Here is a 16,329-nt window from a genome sequence, read left to right as displayed (position 1 = left end):
TTCACGTGCCTAATACTTCAAATAAAGGCCAGTTTTCCATAAGAGAAAGTTCTCGCGTGAGGCATCCCCCTTGGCAGATCGCCCGTGTATTACGCTGTCTTATCTCATCGAACTAAACATGTCATCATGAAGAATCAAAACATTATTCTTACATAGCGTTTGCTATGACAGACAAATAGAGATTGATATAGGTCAATATAACGTATTATTATTTGGACATCTTTTACAAAAGTCTGTGCTTTTTTCACTCTTGATTCCACATTATCCATAGATTTTTATGACAATGTAGCAGCCTCAACGATTGATGGCCGTCTACTCTTTGGGGATCCGGGATCGAATCCGGACAGGTCGAAAAAACCTTAGGAATTTTTGGGGATGGCATCTTCACTCTCGTTTTGTTCTGAGGCGGAATCGTTGAGGTTTTCACAGCCTCAACGATTGATGGCCGTCTACTCTTTGGGGATCCGGGATCGAATCCGGACAGGTCGAAAAAACCTTAGGAATTTTTGGGGATGGTCCGTTCGGGCCCCGTCTCTCACCAGCCAGCCTCTTCTTTGTGGGCCTTCCCTTTGTGGGATATTACTAATTTGAATTAAATAGTACTTATAAGGATTGGATTGATGAGATGAAGCAAAACAACACACGGCAATCTGCCGAAAAGAGGGTGGTGCTTCTCGGTAGAAATAGTTGATTCTTAACTTGATTAACTTTCATCCCGAAATTAGTAAATTCAGGTTTTACTATCCTATAAGAGAAATATGTTCGGTATAGACCATTGTCACTGTGTACACACAAGTGTTTGTCACGACACGTTTCTATTTTCGATTTCGTTGTAATTCATAATGAAACATTTATTATTCTATTATTATTTAATTATTAATTCATGTCTTTTAGTGCTAGTTACCACCCTGAGTCGATCCACGTATTACAGTTACTATTACAAGAACGTATATGCTTAATAATGTATCATTTTATCTGTTAGGAAGAATACGTGTATTTAATACAACAATTATTTAAAAATTTGAAAAATAAATGTCAAATTTTGAATATTTACTTCAACATTACAGACTGTCAATTGTTAGAATGATTAATTTTCGTATCACGTTTTACATTTATTGATCTTTTGTAGTGTACTACAAGATAATACGAAGATTCCGTTTTTAATTGTAATTTAAACGTCATTAATTTAGTTATTAGGAAACTTTGATAAATTTAAATATAGCTAATTATTTTAGTTATAATTAGATGTTTAATTAGAACTTTCAGTGATTTGCATAAAGCATTTTGAATTAAACATTGTTCCAATGTTTATTTTTTTATCAAGTCATTTTAAGTGTTTCATGTAGAACTAAAACGAATAACTATTTTTTAATTAAGGCCAAACATGTTTTAAACTGGATCATTTAAATAAAATATTACATTTCTAAAATGTTTCAAGGATAAAAGAAAATCTATGTCAATATTCTGTATTTATATCTGGCCTCTAACCACAATAAAAAAGTGTGTCATTTTTATATTTTGGTCGAAGAATTCATTTAAAAGCATTTAAACTGTTAATATAAATTTATTAAAAATATATTTTTATTAATCTATCAAACTGTAAATTCTTAAGCTATACAATCTTGCTAATAATTTGTAATTTCTATAGTTTTATATTGAATAGCTTGAAATGATATCCTATGAGATACTAAATGCTTTTTCTGATTATACTATTGTTACACACAAAATTGTTCTTTTGCTATATTATTGTAATCGAATAAACTTTTATTAGTGTCATCGTAATGATGGCACTAATGAAATTGAAGTTTATTAAGAAGAGAATGAAAGTTTATTCGATTCTAAAGCTTCCTTAATATGTAATTGGATAAGTTGATGAGTGTATATTTAGACTATTTCTTATAATTACCTTATTCACATAAACTGTAAAATACATTAGTTTTTTTTTTATTGATTTTCATTCATTTAGATTCATTTTACATATTATCTATTCTGTTTTTCAGTGTGCTAGTCATTGGAAAATTTTGTCAGTTACTTATAACCATTAAAATTTTTGATAAGAATAATATTTAGGGCTATATTAAAGTCTGTTTAAAGTATAAGTCGGTTTACAATTACAGGAAATCCTCGTTAATTCGAAATTCAGGAGACGAAATATTCACGACTTCGAATTATATAAGATTTACATATTTCTGTATAATATTCCAAATGCCATGTAACTGATGTAATTTATTAAGCAAACGAGGTATACATATACTTATACAGAACTCTATTTTCGTTAATTAATAATATTAATAATATAAATGAATTGCAGGTAAAAATCATGTGTCTGGTGAGAACCTCGCAGATCGACAGATAGGTTTAACAAATAGTAAATTAGAATTCTTCGAAATGTAGCCCAAATTATTTTTTAAATCGCCCAAAAAGTTACGAACTAACGGGATTTCGAACTATCCAAGTTCGAATTAACGGTGATTTCCTGCTGTCATTATTCTAAACTACAAGAAATTTTAATGCATCTATCATATATAATTAATTGAAAACTGTATAGATGTATTCATAATTGTTATAAGATTCTATTATTATATTAATTTTGTTTATAGTAACTTTTTTCCAGACAAGTCGAACAATACACCGAAACAGATTTTTTTAAAAAACTAAGAGATGAAGAATATGACAAGAATCATCGTCCACCCGGAGAGTCGGGTAAGTTAAACTAAAGAAATTTTATTTTATTTTATAATGAAGATAATTAAGTTTATTTGAAGTAAAACTAATATCCTATAAATAACTAAGCTTATATTAAATCTTAAATTAAGAGCACAAACTAACCAAATCATTAACAATGAAGAATGAAAGATTTGAAAGATTGCTAACAACACATGCGAACAACACGTTTATGCGAAGTCGGTCAGATACAAAAAACAATTAAGGAATAAACACTCCAGACTTGTGGGTTTGATAGAATAAGGCAATCAAGGCATTGGCATTTTACTAAGGGGGAGTGCCTCCAGGAAGTATTTCTATGGGGAAATAGTTTAGACACCTGAAGAAAACCTGGGATTAAAATAAACTTAATTTGTAAATAATTTCCTGATTTCTTAATTTAAAAATCATTTGGCAAAAAATATATTAATTACTCCGTAAGAACCATTCATTTCGTTCGGAGTTCCGAAAAATGGGAGATAATTTTAATTGTAACAGCTACATTAAACCTACGAGAAAATTCGATTTATGAATATATAGTTACAGTAGAGCGTCGTTAATCGGAACGTCGGTAATAGGAATGGCCGGTAATCGGAACGATTTTCAGTCGGACTGTGTCGTGCTGAATCGAACGTTTTTGATACTAGATTTACTTCTAAAGTATAATTTTCATGTTTTTATATTCTTCAATATATTTATTTTGTTTGTACAAAATGAAGAAATAATTTTTAACGATACGATAGCCTCGATTATTATTATAAAAATTTTCGTTAGGCTTAAAATCGACAAAAATTCAACACGAAGCGACACGCAACGGAGAAAAATTTGAACATCGGACAGGTTAATGTATTTTTTCGTACATAATCGGTAATCGGAACAAATGACTAATCGGAACAACTCCAGTCCCCAATTGATTCCGATTTTCGACGCTCTACTGTAATATTAATGAAAGAAACGGAGCAATTGCGAGCGTTTTTAATTCTGTATTGTAATGAAATTAATAGAACATCGAGCACTTCGGGATAATAATCGAAAACAAACAATAAAATTTGATTTCTTTTCGTTCCTTAAAAGTTTCTTTCCGAACAATTACAGGTTAACTTATAAAAACTGGCATTTAAAGTGTAAAACCACATTTAATGTGCGAATTTTTTCAAAAATCTGTATTTAGTTTTATTCATAAAAATCCAGCAACGAGTTGCTTAACTTTCTCGCCGATATTTGGTGGCGCCATCTGTTGATATTTTGTTTTAAATTTTTTTTTTATATTTTTTGACCGATCGTTACACTTTCCCTTTGTTATATATAACAGCAGGGTAAGTAAAACTGGATATAAAGGTCATCAGCACGTTTAATTTACATTTTATCCTTTATTTTTTTGTTAATAATAAATAAATGATATATTTTATTTTGTTTCAGGTAAAAAACAACTTACTATAAGAGCGCAGATTGAAATAGGATACATGGGAAGTATCGATTCAAAAGCTATGGTAAATCTTGCTTTCATTCACCTAAATTTTAAAACATTAATAATTTGAAAACATAATTCTTCATTTTTTTAAATACTGTATTTTTAAATTGCATAATAATTAAAGTATGACCAAATATGGTATGATTGACGAGGCTCTTTTAGTAGCTGTGTACATTAATAATTAACCTAAAAACCTAGCCTAATTACTTGTCGATAATGGATGATGTATATCTTTATACAAATGAGGTTTTCTTCGTTTATAAAATATATTTTCATATTTCGCGACACATTCAGCCATCGCATTTCGAGAATTTCTCTTGTACAGAAACGATTATAATTAGAGATACTTATAAATTATATATAAATTTTAATAAATTTTAGAATCTTAGAATAACTTTTACAATATTAGAATCTACAGCAAGCGAGATACATTTTGTGTAAACCAGGGTGTAACAGTAAATTAAATAATGCCGAGTTCGAATCTCCACTGAATAATTATCTATGGAGTATTTTATGGGTAAAGAGCAACTTTGTTGCTCTATATCTACTAAATGACTTATATATTCATAATAAGCTCAAACAACTATGATATTCACAAAGTACAGTAAAAGTACAGGAAATCCTCGTTAATTGAGTACATATAGGTTTTATAAAAGTAAAGCAGAATTCCTCAAAATGTAGCCCAAACTATTTTTAAAGTGGCCCAAAAACTAGTAAGTCGCCCAGCCCTATAAACATCTCAATCTGCTACTCGTAGCCCAATCTTGCAAACCCGAAAACCAGTTGTATTTTATGAGATAAGAGAGAAAAGAGTAGTCCATGTGTAAGATGACACCCGAAAATGTGTTACTGTAAAAGCAAAGCCATTTGATCAGATTAGAGTTGTTCTTAATCTATTGTTTTCTTATAGAGTGGCGGTACGTCGATCTAAACGAACGAGTTAATGTAGCCAATTCAGACAGAATTTTCACATCGAATTACGAATTAGCTGTAATTCGAACTAACCGAATTCCTTAACATGTAAATCTCTATATCTGTAGCCGACAGTTACAGAAATAACGAGATTTCGTACTATCCGAGTTCGAATTAACGAGGATTTCCTGTACTTTGACCTTTGCTTTGTGAACATCTATGCTGCCACTTTGGTATGTCCTGGCACGACTACAGCGCTGATACAGACTCTATAGAATTGTTTCTAAAATAGCGAAGAAATTGAGTGAGCCTAGATGAAAGGGAAATGATAAAAATAAATTTTATTAACCAATACCATTTACTTTTACATTTAGTTTGTTCGCTAACAAAACGAAAGGTTATTAAATTTGTCTTATTTTAAATTTTATATTCTTCTCAATAAACTGGAAAGAATATAAAATAAAATTTATTTTTCCTTTTAAGTTTTTAATACAATTTAAAATTACATAAATTTAAATAAAGTTTGTTTTATTATTATATAAATGTAAATAGTAAATAAAGAAATTTCTTTTCTTTTAATTCTTTTTGATAAATACGAAATTAAATTAATTACTCTATTTATCAAAACATCCAAATTACAATTAATTAAAAGCAAAATAAATAAGTTTAAACATTTAATTTAAAATTTAATAATTAATAGAGATTTAATTGATTACAGAAAGAATATATTTATTATTTCTTTCTTGTAGTTCAGTTGTATATATTTACAGAAAATATTGTTGAAAATACTTTGAATTAACTTCAAGGGAAGAAAGGATATGCGTTTTACAATTATTAAACATGATTAGGCCCAATATCTGTTAATTATAAATTAAATATGTAAACATTAACTCATTAAAACCGAACTATTTTAATTTTTGGGATATTTCAGCTGTTCTAACTGATGAAACATTCATAATTTTTAAGTAAACTGTTAATTCATTCATTGATTTGGCCATAATAGATAATATAATAAACTTTTAAAATTATAATTTCTATATTTTATTTATGTTTCATGTTTTGATAATTTCTTTAAAAAATGCTATTGTTTCCGGGTATTGATACGCTCTCAAAGCCTTTCTGTATGTAGGAATGATTCTGTTCTCATGTTAAATATTTATTATGGCAGTCTATTTAACCATATATCTAGGAAATAATTATGAATTTAAACATAAAAAGTCTGAGAATGTAAAAATATTTTAACCCAACAACAATTAAGCTGTCTTTCAATGTATATTGAATATTATTGATCAATAATATAATATTTAGAAATTTTAGGATAAATATTTTCAAAAGAAATAATATTAAATTTTATATGAGATATATTTTATTAAATATATTATGAAATTGTATAGCAAATCAAGCGGATTATTATATTTTATGGCGAATTAAATGTTTCTAAGTCACTCTTCAGTTTGTAGAAAAGTTAGAAACTAACGGCACAAATCGTCAGTTTGTTTATGTAAATTATTTTCGAAATATTTTGTAATTTAGCTTTGAGTTTTGTTCTATTATTAAGTAACAGCCCAAGGCAACTTGGTAAGGAGAAATTAGAAAGCAATTTCAAATTTTCACATTAAAATTAAGTCCTAGAACGTTGGTTTAAGTGTTATTTTTCCTCGATAAATTGCTTATATGAAGCTGAGATATGCTTTACTAGAGCTGCAATTAACCTTTGACTAAATGATTAAGCAAGCGAAAGAAGATAGGATAGCCAAGAAGACTTATCTCAACGAAGAAGAGCATTTAAATAATAAAGTTGTGCTCTTCTATGAAGTATTCCCAGTTTATAGAAAGGTTGTTTATCGTTAAAGTATCAACGAGTAGAAAATGCCTCATGTGAAGAATGTTTCGCTTAATTATTTTAAAATTAAATATCTACGTAATTGTGAAGAAATAATATTTAATTAAGAAGTAATCTGGAGAGATTTATTAGAAAATTCGTATATCTTTTGTTTAAAAATCTACATATATATAAATGAGGATGTTAGTTTGTTTGTTTGTTTGTTCGCTATACACTCTACGTTGTTTGACTAATTGCTATGAAACTCGGCAGTTACGTTCTCATACTTCTGACTTAGGTAATGTGTTAATTCCATTCCCAAAATATTATTGTATCTCTATAAATCAATTAATTTCTAGTTACATTCAATTTGTGTATTACACGTAGCTTCATCTATTGACAAAAATTGACCAATTTATTTTGGAGCAACGCCGTGCTCATCTGCTAGTATATATATATATATACAAGTATAATAATGCCTTCGGTCCAATACACGTATAATGAATTATGAGATAGAGAGAGAGAGAGAGAATTTATGATGAAGAATAACATAATTTTGATGTAAATTATTAAAGTTATGCGTATAATTTGATGCAGAAACTTACAAAAAATTCTCAAACGTATGGACCTTCCTCAATTGGAGTGAGTGCGAACACAGGGCCGATTGGAGGAAATTTAATGAAAAGTTGTTATTCTATTATTATAACTGCTTAATTATAATATAAATGCTGTTAAGGTTTTTAAAATATATTTAATTTAAAATACTCTTGTATATAGATAAATTAATAATTACTGATAAAATAATTTTATTTTGTTTTTTTTTTATTTAAAAATTTTTGAATACATTTGCAAAGTAACAATGAAAAAATAATAATCTTATGTAAACTGTTATTGTATATTATAATCAAATATTTATTCGTAGATTTAAATGATAACTTTCTATTCAGTCGTTGAATCGATAAAAGCATTTAGTCATTGTTTGGTTTAGAAAAAGGCTGTTTTATATTAATAACTATTTTATTCAGTATTGAATGCTTTGTATAGAGAGACAAAGGATATTATGTTACAGAAACATATAAAAATAATATTAAAGACTTATATTTTTTGCTTTCTATCATCTACTCATTCGATTTTTTTTATATAAGTTTTTTTTTATATACAATAGAAGTTACATAAAAGAAAGGAATGAATAGTTATATATACAGTAGAGCATCGATTATCCGACCCCCGATTAACCGACCGCGTTTTAGTCGGCAAATTCAAATGTCCGGTAATGATGTGGCGCTACAATATTTGGTTATGTCTTGGCTACTTTAATATTATTTTTATTAAATTTTTGTACGTTTTAGCTGGCAGCACTGGCTCGACCACGAAAGGGAGGCTAGTATTTAAACCAGGCCTAATACACGATACTAATAATGTATTTTTTCATACTTTTCAGTTATCCGACCAACCCCAGTCCCCAATTAAGTCGGATAATCGATGCTCTACTGTATATATATATATATCTTCTCCCAAATCATTTTTTTCCTTGTGTCTGAAAGAGACTTCGAAGAGGTAAAGCGAAATGAAGTGCTAACATAGTGTGTTTGAAAGAGGTATGACAAAAATAAAAAAAATTATGTTTTTAATTTATTTAATTAAAAATATATGCTCTCCACCTCAAATTAGTAGTGACTTGCCCCTGTACATCATACTTTTCCTTTAACAACAGAGTCTTGCCAGTCATCTATGTAACACCTTTCGAGGAAAAATTTTTGAATTGAAATAACGTGATTTCCGGTTTGCATCTGAAATTCTTATATCAGGAAATTCTTAATCAGGGCCTCCTGCCCCTAAGGTTTTCATATCTTGTATGGTCTTTCATCTATCTAACTCCGCCGATCTCGAGATTAAAGAAATACAAAGGAAATTTATAAGCCTACAATTTTTTCAAAATTGCACCCCAATGAAAAGATTTATCTAGTCAAAAACAACGTTCAAATTTTATAGAAGCTCGTTTGATGTAAATTCGATGTACAAAAAAAAATTAAATGACGTATAGAATAACGTGTTCGTATATGATTGATTAGTCGATAAACTTATTTATTTTCTCCTTTGAAAATTATATACTCGAGAGATATATAATTGTAATTAAGCTCTCAGATATCCTTATTTTCTCATAAATAATATAATCTTAATGATTAATGAAATGTAGAGCAATTAGTACTAAAATTAACTCTTCCTTTGACAATATACACGTGTTGAATTAATTATAATTATAGAATAATTGTAAATTAAATTATCTGTTAAAATTTCCGAATTTAGTTAAATATTCATTACAATTGTAAAAATATAATTAATATACATGAAATTTAAGTTGTTTTATATTAAAAAATAATGCCATTTGACTAGTTTTTAATAGAAAATTTATTATATTGTATCACGGAATGGAAATGTTAAACATTGACATAACTTAAGTGAAAATTTATGAGATGAATATTAAAATTTCACATAGATATTTATTAACAATAAATTTATCTTTAATAAATTAAAACAATTTCTCCCATTTTTTTTACGAATTTTAATGAAATTATTATTTGATTTGAAATGACTCTTCAAGATTTTTTACATTTTTGGTCTCGGGATCTTGAAACGTCGAGAAATGCAATAAAATTCGGGTTTTTTCCTGTATGTATGGGTTTGTGGGTGAGGTAAAGCATAATTTTGTTTACCTTCTTTGAAGCTTAATAACTCCTATGCTTCTTGTCGAAAATTTTTGAAGGGAGGTTTGTGTATTAGGGCATTTATACTAATAAATTTTGATGGTTAAAGATGGAGAGGGTTAGGAGATAAAGAGGAGTCGTGTGTTATTTACCCGGTTAAAAGCAATTTTGTTTCTAATGCCGAATTCTAAATAAAAAAAAAATCATACCATAAAGTGAATGTAGATAATATTTTTACTGTTTGACTTTAGACATTCGAATTGCACGCTTCTTTGCGTCATTGGTGGACTGATGTTAGACTAAAATACAACGAAAGTCTTGGTCGAAGAGTCTTTGGAATGAAGAGTCTCCGCGACGAAATATGGACCCCTACATTGTTTTTCAACAACGAAAAAGAAAGCCAATTGGTATCGACCACCAAAGACAACATTTATGTACAAATTCAATCGAATGGAAGTGTCTATTATTCATTAAGGCAAGTTTTCCTTCAATTTCGTTTTACGTTTAATTGTATTTGATTATAAATGAATTTCTAATATTGTATTTGTATTGAATTTATATGTATTTGATTAGAAATGAATTTATCTTAAAATAGATTACGTTTGACCCTTTCTTGTCCAATGAATCTGAAAAACTATCCCTTCGACAAACAAAAATGCAGAATTATAATAATGAGTTGTGAGTTTATAAATATTTTTATTTTATGAGTCGTGAAGTAATCATATTATTATTATTATTATTATTATATTTAATCGCGGTTTTTTTTATTAACCGATTTTTAGGGTTATACGGAAGTCAAGATTTACGTTTAAAATGGAAAAAAGACTGCGTAATATTTCTAGAAAGCGTCGAATTACCAGAACATTTTCTGGATAAAGATAATGTCGAATGTTCTAGCTTTAATAGGACTTATTATACAGCAGGTAAACATTAAAATAAGGGTCTAGGATCGGATTAATTCATTTCTCATTATTTCTAATGCAGAAAGCTGATTCGGAATTTAAATAATTCACAGTTCGAACGGCCTTCTGAAACGAATCAAATGTCTTATACACGTATAACATATATAATAATACATTCTAAGAAAATAAATGCTGAAAACAGAATAAAATTATGTTCGAGTAGCTCCGAATTCCTCTTAAATTTGAAGATTATTCATAAAATATCAATTTGGATTATTTTCTGATATACAGTCGATTCCACTTAATTGGGACACATTGGGACTAATCATTTTGGCCCAATTAAGCGGCTGCCCCAATTAAACGAACTAATAATAAATTCTACAATAAAATATGTAATACGTAGGTAAGTAAATAAGTAGGTAAAAATAATAATTAGGTACCTATTTTAATGCTTTATTAAACCAAAATACAGAAAATATTTGTACTATAAATTTGTCGGACTCACGACAATAGATAACTGATTCGCATAGTGCTGATGTTGCCAAATATTAGTAGTGACGTACACTACATAATGGTTGATCATTCGACCATTCTGATCGAACAATTTTTTCTTTCTTTCTTTTTAGATAGAACATGTTATAACTAAAAAAGGAGAAATAAAAGGGTTCGTTCAAAAAATTATTTTACGGTCTTCCTTTGAGCGCTTGGAGATGGGCCACTTCGGCGGGAGTGTCCGTAGAATCCGCCAGCTCGATGCTGGTCTCAACAATCGGATGGCTGCTGTCTGAATCTAGACGTAATAATGCACACAATGCCTACCAAGGAAACTCTAGCTGTCTTCCAACTCAGTCGAGAGATCTCGAAAAATTGTCCGGCGATCTTTGTCCCTTCGCTTTTAAGGGGATCGTCCGGTCTAATCCAGAGCAGAGTCAGTAACTCGCATTCAGGTCTGCCTGAAACGAGACATTGTGTGATACATCCTGCTATGCTGACTCCCTCCGGAAAAACCGAATTGCCCTAGCAAAAGACAAAATCGCTTTGTTCTCTGCCAACCGTCAGGCCTACACGACATTAGTGCTACTGTCCCAATTAAGCGATTAAATTATGTATTAATTTATTAGTTTGGTTTCTGTTCTTTGAGATCTGGCTCAATAAAGCGGCTGCCCCGATTAACCGGTGGTCCAATAAAGCCGAATCGACTGTATTTATAATTGAAAATATGTTAATCTGATATTCGTCAATGCCAAAATTAATTTTTCTGATTAAAAATCTAAGACATAAGCTAAGCGAATTGGAGGCTTTGAGTACTGATGCAAGTTTTTGTATAAAGACAGTACAGATTTTGTGTTCAGCCCTAACTCTATTTTGCTATAAACCCAAGTTATTTTTATTGGAACCTATTTTATTTTTAAAATTCAATCCCTTTTAAGCACTACAAATTTATATTGATTTTAAATTTTATTTTCAATCCAAATAGGAGAATTCAGTGGTGTAGAAGCAACACTATCGTTTCGAAGAGAAATACCATTCTACCTGATGGAAGTATATCTACCTGTCAGCTTATTAGTTATAGTATCTTGGTTATCATTTTGGTTGGACGTTTATGCTGTTCCAGCAAGAACTGCTTTGGGAATCACAACAATTCTAACAGTTATCACAAATTCCAGTGGTGTTAAAGAATCCATTCCAAGGGTAAGTAAAATTATCAATATTTAGAAAGAATATCATAACGACCTTGTACGATATTATATAATCGTATTATTGTATAATGTCTTATAAGATCATTTGTAACCTGTTATAAATGATAAAGTTAATCTGATATTTTATCTATTATAGAATTAATAACAGTATCGATGCTACAATAATAAATACATATCGGTAATCAACGTGGCAAATGTGTGTATAATTTTACCTCATAAGTATTTATTAGGATATTTAAAATATTACAATAAAATATTAAATTAAATGGATGTGAATCAACCCGCAATAAAAAACCTTATCTTGTATATATTTATATCTAATCTAACTAACTAAGAATGTTTTGATGGTAGGCTTATTCTTATTGACGGTAGGCCCATTCGTCAAAATATTATTCTTACTGTATTTTAACAAATATCGTAATTGTTACTGTAATCTGTACTTTATGCATCTAAAAATTTGGTGACTATATTTATTACAGCTGGACTAAGAGAGAAAAAATGTCCCCGTCCACTTCCTTAGAATTGAATTTAAAAAATAATACATTTTATTCCTTTATTAATTTAATTTATTCCTTCCTTCATCTCTCCTCTCTCCATTTAATGAAATTAATTGTTGATACAATATACTTTCATATTTTTCTAGGAATTTCTTTTCTTATAATAAAAACTATGATATAATTGTTGAATCGTAATATAAGTGAATTTATACAGAGTGTCTCAAAAGTTTCCATACATACAAAGTGAAATATAACTTTATTCACAAAACATTAAAATGTCAGCATTAAGAATTATGTCAGTGGATTGACGGAGTAAGGCAAAGGAATACATGGGTGTTCTGTCAATGGGGTAACTTCTAGCAAGACCCCCTATGTGGAAACTGGATCTGTTTAGGTGTTAGACACACGAAAAAAACATAGAACACTGCATGGTGGCCAGCCCATTGGTCAGGCACGAACCAATGACCAACTACCAGTGTTCAATGGTTTTATTTATTCGGCCACTGGTGGTTTGGGACACCCTGTATATTATCTTAGCTCAATTAATAATCAACACTTATGTGTATTTTCAGGTATCTTATGTAAAGGCTGTGGACATTTGGATACAACTTTGTACATTTTTAGTCTTTTGTGCATTTCTGGAATTCCCATTCGTTAATTTTATAGCTAGGAAAGGTCAAAAATCTTCCGAAAAGTCGAAAACTTCTAATCCTGCCAATGCTTCTAAAGCACAGCCGTCCTTATTTAAAGTAAGTCAATTGTTTCGTTTTTATACATCATAAAATTAAATAACAAATAGAATACTCGAACATATTCTTATAATTTTAATAACACATTTGATTTTATTGAAGGTTAACATAATATCTACATTATTATTTTTTAAACAACGTTATCAGACTGAATAAAAAATTCCAGTATGATATGTATAACTAAAATTCACAAAAACACTCTAAAATTAAAGTGAAATTTTTATCTATAATATGCTTCTATACTCAGGGCCTTCGAGAGGGGAGCTGGGGATTTTCTCCTGTATCTACTGAAAACATAGCGGTCCTATCTAAATAAATTAATGTCACTTTTATTACACTGCATGTTATTAATAAAGAAACATTCTACGTATTTCATTTGTTTAAAAAATGACAAAAAGGGCCCGATCTACCCGTGGGTCCGGTGTATACTGTGCCACTACCAGAGAGTATTTTTCAAGAAAAGTGTTTTGCATATTGAAGTGTAGAAGAACCTCAGAATAAAGGTCGACTCTGTTGCAGACTTTGTTATTTTCTTGATGAACTGAATATGACAAATTATGAAGCCACACTCTTTTATTTTCGAGTTGTTTCTGTGAATTTTAATTAAACACGAGCAAATATTTATTGTGACATCGTCACAATGCCGGACTGCAATTTTTAATCATGTTTTTAATTTATTTAATTTAAAACATGTTCTCCACTTCAAATTAACAGTCTACCTCCTGTACAGTACATCATATTTTTCCCGTTAACAATAAGACGATACCAGTTATCTATCTAACTCCTTTCGGGAAACATTTTGAATTGAAATAACGTAACTTTCGGTGCAGACTGGAAGTTTGTGTGTAGTTAATTAGTACCTTCCGCTCCTAATCTTCCCATGTCTGTTCTTGGCTTTCGTCTCTCTATCTCCGTTCTCGAGATTAAGAAATGGCAGACAGAAAACAACTGGAAATTTAGTTCTACAATTTTTCAAACTGCAGTCCAATTATTGAACATTGTAATGTAAAAAATAAAATAATTGTTATTCGTAAATTAATCTATGTAAAGTGCATTATAAATCTGTATTATGAATTTTACATAAAACCTAACAATTTATCAGTTACGCGGTTGCGATAATAGTAGCTATCCTAATTAATGAGATGAACGTTATAAAAAGTGATAAGGTTTTCTACAATCGAAATTTCTTTGGTTACTTGGTGTGCTAAAGATATCGAAGAAACACAGTAACCTATATCTAAAAATAAATTCTAATTACATAATCATTGCGAATGTTGATTTTATGCAGTAAGTTCTTCATCAGCATCCTCGTAAGTTATTTAATCAATTTTAACACAATATAGTCGTACACTGTATCATATCCAGATTCATTAAACAGCGAGCGCAAAGAAATTGGAAGCATACAGTTCGTGCACCGATACAAAACATACAGTACAAAAATGTCTACAACGTCCAGATCGCACATAATTTATGAAATTTGAGTGTGGTAATCCGATATTTTGGATAATTTAGCGCCATTCTAGTCCAGCAGGTGATTGATTAACAAACTTCTACAGTATATAAATTCAGTAACAAATATGGACTCTTATATTTGTTACTGAATAAACGGGTGTCTGCTGCGTATCTTTGCTTGTTGTTTTAATCATTTGCATATCTCTGTCGCCTCTTCCGGCTCTGCAATGTGCATGTGGTTAAGCGCATTCTTTCGTGGTGTTGCGATTTTACTTTTGAGAAGTGTATTTACTTTCTCTCATTTAATTTTCATATCGAATAATTTATTATCTATCTATGTTATAAAATTATTAAACAGTTATTTGTTTGTCTTGTTTTCTTATTAAATTAAGAATATCGAAATTATATTTTAAGAAATATATTTTTATTTGTACAGATTGTGAAACCAACATCGGCCACAAATAAAGTTAGTTGCACAGAATCGTCGCAACCAGCTGCTAAACAAACGACCGGTTTCGAATTCGACGACGAAGAAAACAAATTAGACTTTTGTCATATTTTCCCACAACCATCGGAAGACCTTGCCAGAGCCATCGATCGAGTTTCTCGATTTTTATTTCCATTTATATTTGTAATATTCAATCTCATTTACTGGTTTAAATGGCTGGCATAACGAAAACTTCAAAGTTTTCTCTATATATATTAATACAGAACAGATTAATAATAGATACGGCGAGTTCTCACTTAACGTCGTCTACAGTTTCTTGGAAACTGCGACGATATAACGAAATCACTTTAATTACTGTAGGCCTGCAGTTTTCAATCAGTGATATACGTACTACCGAGGGTACTCAACAAGGATCCGTTAGTGCTACAAGTCTATACAAAGGAGGCTCAGATGTCCGCGAGTGAAAAAAAAGGTTGAGAACCGCTGCTATAGGCTAAATGATACAAACAAGATACAATTCTTTAATACTGTTCTAATTGAATCGTGTCTGCAACCTCTGGCATTTATTTTTCACCTCAAAGAATGAATTTTACTGTTTGTAAACAAAATTCAATAATAACTGTAAATAATTACAAAGTACTTGTATAGCGACGTTAAGTGAAGACTTGTTTTACATTTATGATTCGGATTTTATCATATTTTGGAAGAATGATCACGATTAAACGTTAATCGTTGTTCGTTGTAAAATAATGCCATATTTTTCTCTCTATATCTCTTTATAACATATATTTATTTAATAAAACATTAAAACTGTATCTATTTATCTTTTCTTATTTTCCCGGATGCCATAGAATATAAAATAGGACAATTATGGCGATCGGCTAAATTTTCATCCGCCCTTTTTGACGTTCGTGTCAAAGAATGTAGAAGAATTTTCTGTTTCATTTTACCTCAGGACGAGACGAACC

The 16,329-nt window shown here is 29.8% G+C and overlaps 1 protein-coding gene across 1 annotated transcript; it reads left to right on the top strand.

Moving 5' to 3' along the window:
- Positions 1-2,606: 2,606 nt before the first annotated feature.
- On the top strand, positions 2,607-16,093 carry LOC136989680 (glutamate-gated chloride channel-like; the record flags this gene model as incomplete). Its single annotated transcript, XM_067287903.1, has 8 exons — positions 2,607-2,703; positions 4,123-4,193; positions 9,865-10,088; positions 10,209-10,291; positions 10,396-10,536; positions 11,993-12,207; positions 13,285-13,461; positions 15,350-16,093. Coding segments are annotated over 8 exons (1,245 nt in total), but the record flags the coding sequence as incomplete, so codon positions are not given.
- Between the last annotated feature and the right edge of the window lie 236 nt (positions 16,094-16,329).

This window comes from Centruroides vittatus, unplaced genomic scaffold, assembly GCF_030686945.1.
Source record: "Centruroides vittatus isolate TY-2023 unplaced genomic scaffold, ASM3068694v2 scaffold_752, whole genome shotgun sequence".
In the NCBI taxonomy this organism is placed as follows: Eukaryota; Metazoa; Arthropoda; class Arachnida; order Scorpiones; family Buthidae; genus Centruroides; species Centruroides vittatus.
Note: the sequence above shows the minus strand (reverse complement) of the source record. Positions and strands in the feature narration are given on the sequence as shown.